Source organism: Carica papaya, chromosome 2, assembly GCF_054855325.1.
Source record: "Carica papaya isolate Zhongbai chromosome 2, ASM5485532v1, whole genome shotgun sequence".
Lineage (NCBI taxonomy): Eukaryota > Viridiplantae > Streptophyta > Magnoliopsida > Brassicales > Caricaceae > Carica > Carica papaya.
Window position 1 is genome coordinate 33,117,419 of NC_142310.1, and position 6,981 is coordinate 33,124,399.

A 6,981-nucleotide genomic window follows, 5' to 3' on the forward strand; every position below is an offset into this window, starting at 1 on the left:
ATTTTACAAAATTTCACAAAAACCTTATCATTATGATAAAAACTAATGTCTTGATAAAAATTATTTATTTACTTTTAAAGCTGGATTAGATTGGAATTTGAACTCATATTTGAATTTCTACAAATATATAAATATATATATATATATATATATTATTTCATCTAAGTGATGTTCTCTTGACAGAGTCCTCATAATTTCATCACACATTAAGATCAAATTATCATAAATTTTTTCTCAAAACAAAAATTAGTTTGATGTCTGTGAAAAATAAATATGTTTGTATTTATTTATTTATCTAATTACCTGCATGATTTGTTTCAATTGATAAAAAGAAAATGCAGGTTAGTATATGGACCCCATAACATTATACATTCTTACAAAACTAGTAACCAAAAAAAAAAACCTATGGGAGCCAAAGGAGACTTTTTAGATCCCTTCAAGCTATGTACCAAGAGCTACATTATACACTTACTTACAACAAAACATAAGTGAACAAAAAAGAATCAGCTCAGATTAATTTTTGCAGGAAGGCATATTCCAGGGGCTTGCTCTTCCACACTTGCCCCTTCACAAGCAACTAATTTCACAACACACTGAGCAGTTATCTTATATTTCCTCCTGGCCTTGGTAAAGCTCTGTCTAAGGACATTTTCGACCCAATCCTCAATGGCTCTCTCCTTGTCTGATAACCAAGCAGCCGCAAGCATTTGTACTATTACTTCTTGATCGATGTCCAGCAGAGTTTCATGCCCAAAACTCCTCTGTAAATGTTGGTGGATATTCTTGACGAGTTTCTCAGCAAGAGCATCAAAATTGAATGGTTTAAAAACTACCTTCTCATCTACTTGATCGAGGAAGTCTTCCAACCAAGCTTCCGAGTTCTCAGAGATGGAATCACTGTCAGCTTCCTGGGAATTGATGTCTTCTTCTGTCTCCTCGACGGGAAGATTCAAATCTAGATAGGATCTCAGCATCTTCGTAGCCCGTCTCTGTTGTCCTTCCTCTTCTGGGTTTGTACAAGTGCTGACACCTATCAATTTTCTTTTATTTGTAAATGCTGCATTGAGAGTTTCCTCTTTTAGACTAATTCTGACGTTCATGTCATTACTTCTCCTAGCATCTTCAGAGCTGCTACTGACTTTTATTTGCATTTGCCAGCTTTTAGCTCCGAGTATTCTTTCCTCCAAAAACTTTGTTGGGTTCTTCTTCAAAACAACATTTTTATCACCTTTTATGATGGTTGATGTTGTTACAAAGACCATATTGTTGGTGCTGCTTTCTCTCCCATGCGAGTCCGGAAACTTACCTGTCCTAATGGCCCGCGACAAACTGGTTTGGGTCAATAAATCAGCCTTATCAACATTTTCTAGGAAGACAACTGAATTGGGTTTCCTACCCAACTCCCCAGCAATGAAATCAACAACCGTTCTCCGAAATTTCACCTCACAATCATTTGATTCTTGGCCACCAATTATCCTGTTCGACTGGCTATCATAGTCTTCGGAGATCAAATCCACTGAGATTAAATTTTCCTGGCTCCCAAAAATCATCTCAGCTAGTGCAGAGGCAATTTTTTTCTTTCCAACTCTGTCGGGTCCGAGGAGAGAAAGCCAAATGTCTCCTCTAGAATTTGACCTCCGATGCTTTGTATTTCCAGTTCTACATCTGCATAGAGCTTGACTAATCATATAGATGGCTTCATTTTGCCAGCCAACTTTTTCAGCAAGAAATTTGCTAATTGCCTTGGAATCTCCGGGATCTAACCGCTCTGATGTAGGACCAGAACAGGAAGAGAAATGGGCATTCTGGTATGAAGTATTCTCACTGTTTGATTCAAACTCAGTAGATATGGAACCTGAGTAGTGCTGAAGCTGCCCTCTATGATCCTGTAATTTTGGAGTGTTGGCCTCCTGACTAGCTGACGCATAAAGAGTCCCCAACCCTAAATCTGTAGTGACAGAGGTAATGGACAAAGAGGTTGTGCAGCTACCAAGTGGACTCACACTGGACACAGGATTAGGAGGTAATAAACATCTCTCTTTTTGCTCGCTTCTTGAGACTTCTACCGACAGCCTAGGCTGGAAACTTATATTTTCAGCCACAAAGGTTGGAGATATTGGTATCTTCTGCTTCGCTAAAAGGTTGTCTTGCATGGCCATGTTTATACAAGGACTTATCACATGTTCACTTTCATCTATGGAGCGATCTTTACTATTGGTTTCATTCCTATCAGCAACAAATTGAAAGCCCTCAGCAGCTGGGGAATGGGATCTTGCCTGGGGAATGTCTAAGTTAGGGAATTGTTGGATGTGATGCAGACGCTGGCAAATATCATTCCACTTCTTTTGCAGTCCTGCAATTCTAGCATTCAATGTCACTCCATCGTTTTTGGCCTGCACTGAATGAGTCGCAAATCTTAAATACCTACTGTGACAGGGAATGATTGAAAACTGATAAAAAAACTGAAAATGGAAGAACAAATTCTCCCTATGCATGACTGCAGATGAGTTTTTAAAAAAATTAAAACTAGAGAGGGCTAACACACCTTTGTCACATCCACTTCCTTGTCTGTGCTCTGTCCTGTCATTCTCAACCAAGGAGGTAAACTATCAGAATACTGATCAGCAGCTGAAATGGTTGATTCCACCTTTAGAACTCCAGCAACTTCTTGTTCATACTTTTCGTTGCACAAGTGACATCGAGGTGTAAATCGATTCAAGTTACTAAATGGACTGCTGAAGTCAGATGGTGTAGAAAAAAACCCAGCAAACGGAACAAAGGACCTCATCAAGCTGAAAATGTATCAATGAGCACGGAACTGTGAGACCCAATGGATTAAACGAAAAAGGTCAGAAGTTGAAGTTCGTGGATAATATAGCCACATGCATCTGACGTAAACAGATTTTACAACAGCTCCAATCTTAACATGCTACAAAAGACTTCTTCATGCATTGTTAAATTCATGAATGCTCTTGGATGTCATTCCCGGATTAGATACCTCACTTATGTCTGTTAGAGAAAGAAAATAATGCCGAAACCCTAACTAGAGGAAGCACAATGCAAGAAGTGCCCATTTTAGCCTCAGTAAGGGTAGTAAGGGTAGTAACACAAGATTGGGCAATCATCGGAACAAAAAGATCCACAAACAGGTGTGTGCAGATAAAATACCAATAGCTGCATAGCTCAGTCAAGCAAAGAACACTCCTTACATATGTACGTCTTGGGATTTTATGATAGAAGACCATGTCAACTAGATTTGACAAAAGTACTGACTGAAGAGGCTTTTCCACAATGGTGTACTATATGTAATTTTGAATTTTGTACAGCACATAAAGAAAAATTATTTCTCCTTCCATGAGGCAAACCTTTAAAACCGGAGGTTCTTTTACTCTTATATATGCATACTCTATATTTTATATACATGTATTCTAGAAAAGCTCACTCAGAGTTTTTTTTAAAACCAAAAAAAAAAAGAGTCGTTCTCCTCCGATGAGGCAAAGCTTTGAAAGCAGAGGGAAAGAATTTGCCAATTTAGAAACAAGAACTATTCATCTGGCTACATGAATTTAATATGTCTTAAAATTATATTAAAATGAAAAAGAAAACTATATTAAAAATGCACCATATCCTGCTGCTGCCATCTGATTGACTGCAGAAGAGCTCAGTTATTCATACAAATAAACAATTATATTGTGCATCTGCTTTTAAACTTTTGAAGCAACACTAGATAACAGAATAGAAAAAAATACAACAAATGATAAGAGTATCAAAAGGGAAAGAAAGATCCACCTGGGTTTAGAAGAAACCCTATCAAGTAAATTGGAAGAAGAGATAGGCAGCAGATGCAGATCCCATTCCTTCTCTATACTTGGATACCGGGACAAAAACTTTGAGTAAGTCTCAGAACTTGCCGCTGCCCCCATCAACCACAACTTCCCTCCATGAATAGGCAAAAAGCTTGTCAATTTAGAAACCAGAGAGCTTAAAGCATCGCTAGAAGTAGAAGCAGAATCCTCTCCTAATAACACCTTCAAATCACCAAAATTCATAACCAAGCCAGACCCAGTACAACGCTGCAGAATCTGCCCAACCTCCTTAAGCTTCAAATCCATACTCTCCTCGTTGTTTCCATCAACAAACTCAATAATTTCCTTTTCGATGCTGATTACGCTCAAACCGCTAAGCGCTGGAGGTAAAACAGCCGTTTTGCCTCTCTGTATAAAGTCGCTGAAGCTTCTTAAAGCATCGCTAGCTGAAATCCCAACAAGCAACGGGTTTCTCTTATCCTTTCTAGCTAACACTTCGGTGATTTTCCTGCAGTTATCATCGAAATCTTCAGAGCCGTAGTAAGGAAGGCCGAATCCTCTCCGACCCTGGTCGGAATCCGTCAAGTTACAGAGGAAAATGGGTGGACACCGGCTTCGAGAGAATCGAGGAGCAAGTTGGGTCATAGGTGGGTGAAGTATAGCAACTTTTATCTCACAGCTCCTAAACCCAGCTTCCTCAAAAACCCGACTCACAATCGGATCATCGAGAATCGAGAGTATGAAATACTTGAGCTCCACCTTTAAAAGTGATGCAGTCGGGTTGGCACTATTGCTGCTGCTGTGCATCTGCTGCAAGTGATAGCTCTCAGGATGCCTTCTCTGGCTCGCTTGCGACCGCTTAATCGCCGCCATCAACGAGTTAGAGATCGGCGGGTCCTCCACCGACTTCGACGACTGCATCCGGTCAAGCGACACCCCTAAGCAGAGCTCCAAAGCGCGAAATTGCAGACGCGCGGAGTAACTGTTACCTCGCGCGCGTGCGCAAGCTTCCCGCAGCGTCGACGAAGGCATCGCGAGAAGAGCCGACACAGCGTGTAACGACGTCGTTTGCGCATGACTCCTACGACGCGCAACCGCAACAGCATCGTCTAATGCACGCGCCGCCTCTTCCGTCAAGCATTGCCTCGCTGCGGTCACCGGCGTCGGCATCGCCGGCCAGCACACACCTATATAAACACACCCGCCTCCCCAGATATTAAAATATAGTAATAATAAAAAAAAAAACCAACCAAACACCACCCAACAATGAATTACGTGTCTGGTCTGTTTATCCGATTTTTTTCCCCTTTAATTTTATGCGCGCAGCTCGTTTTGTTTGTCTTGTTTGTTTGTTTAGAAATAAAAAAATGGGGGAACAGAAAAAGATTGAAAGAGTGTTTACTTCATCAACTTTTTGCAATAATTTATTGGGTACTGGCACAAGATAGATGAAAGAGAAAGAGAAAAAGAAAAAGGAAGAAGAAGAAGAAGAAGAATGAGATAGAGGGAGAGAGATAGGATGCTGACTTGGGGGTGGTAGTAGTAGTAATGGCTACTGTTCTTGTTTGTTGGTTTCAAGTGTGGGTCCATTTCTTATAGCACAAAGAACAAACACATGGTGAGTATAGATTCTCTTTTCCCAGATTGGCCCCCTAAAGAAAGATCAGAGGTCTCCTTCCTCCATCAATGGCTTCCCCCCAATACTTTACTGTAATTATTAAACTCGCCCACCATTAGTCCACATTTCTTTTCTTTAACCCCATAAATATATATTAATATACCTACATGGGTATGTGGGTATATGATAGATTCCGTGTCCATTGAAGCAAATTGGGGGAAGCGAGGGGAGTCACTGTCGAGCTTCGGGGGTTAAAATGAAACTTTATTTTTTGTAATTAGGGTATTCAGAGATGGGTCAGGGCTAAATTTGTATGGATTATATATGTAAGTGATAAGGTGGCATAGAAGAGGGAGTAGGAGGAGCAGTAAGCTCCCTTCAACCCACCACCACCACACACAATATGAAGTCGCTTTCTTGCAAAAAGTAGAACCTTTCCTCGTTGTCATTCTTCTCTATTTATTATAACCCCACCTTTTTTATTTATTTACTTTTTTGGAATCTCAAGATATTTTTATTTGCAATTAATTATATCTGACTGTGCTCTAAATTATAACATCAATATAATTATTAAGATCGTCCACGTTACATTTGAATATTACAAGTTAAATAATTATATTATTGATTAATTTTAAATTTATAATTTAAATTATTAGTATGCTGATAGTAAAATTACGATGAATAAATTGAATTTAGTTATAATAAATTATTATGATCGTGACTGAAGAAACATATTATTGGTTAGCTTAATTTTAATTATTTAATACCTCATCTAATCTTTTTATTTTAAAAAATATAAAACTATATTATTCTTATAATTGATAATAAATAAATAGCTCCCTATCATTAAATTAAAACATAGTTAAACAAATTCTTGTATATCAAATAATTGCAATATATGCATACATTGACAGTAAAACGCAGCTTTAATTCAATTGCATTTAATATCTACACAATGGAAATATCTAAATGCAATTTACTTTTTTCTACTTTGTATTTTATTTTGTTATAAAATACTAATTAGTTCTTTGCCCATATTTAGAGGCTGTTGTTGAATTTATTGTAGTAGAAATTTGAGTATGAACAAACTAAAAAAGCTATAGAAGTCACCCTATCTTTCGTGACACTTCCATTCCATTTAATTTCTACCAAATTTATTGGCAAATCAAGATAAAACTATATTATTTTAATTACTAAAACATAATTACCCATTGAATTGAATAAGACATCGATGGATTATATTACTAATCCACTATCCATTAGTTGAATTATTATATCATAAAATTACAATATTAAATAATAAAAATAGACAAAATTATATATTAAAATATATTATTGTATTTAGATCTAATTTTTAATTACAAAATCAATATTTTTATTTAAATTAAAAAAAATGTAAAGGTCCAAAAATTAATCGAATAATAATATTAAAATTTATAAAATATTAGCATAATCAATTAACAATTTAAATTCTACATTCATTGTACAATTTAATCAGAATACTCAGTAGAATTACGAAAATATCTATTGAAGTAAATTAAAATAGCAGAAATAAAA

General features: G+C 37.1%; 1 protein-coding gene across 1 annotated transcript; it reads right to left on the reverse strand.

The window, feature by feature from the left end:
- Positions 1-336: 336 nt before the first annotated feature.
- On the reverse strand, positions 337-5,647 carry LOC110810001 (protein SMAX1-LIKE 6). Its single transcript, XM_022036026.2, has 4 exons — positions 5,334-5,647; positions 3,790-4,993; positions 2,546-2,792; positions 337-2,393 (listed from the first exon to the last, which is right to left on the reverse strand). The coding sequence occupies exons 2-4, from the start codon at positions 4,974-4,976 to the stop codon at positions 504-506; spliced, it is 3,324 nt and encodes a 1,107-aa protein (XP_021891718.2). The 5' UTR covers positions 4,977-4,993; positions 5,334-5,647; the 3' UTR covers positions 337-503.
- Between the last annotated feature and the right edge of the window lie 1,334 nt (positions 5,648-6,981).

What these genes read in the sequence shown, in the direction of transcription:
- LOC110810001 (XM_022036026.2), bottom strand. Translation starts at nt 4,976, where the DNA reads ATGCCGACGCCGGTGACCGCAGCGAGGCAATGCTTGACGGAAGAGGCG. An exon ending in AGGGTTTCTTCTAAACCCAG is followed by an intron (nt 2,793 to 3,789) that starts GTGGATCTTTCT and finishes ATACATTTTCAG; the next exon opens with CTTGATGAGGTCCTTTGTTC. An exon ending in AGGAAGTGGATGTGACAAAG is followed by an intron (nt 2,394 to 2,545) that starts GTGTGTTAGCCC and finishes CATTCAGTGCAG; the next exon opens with GCCAAAAACGATGGAGTGAC.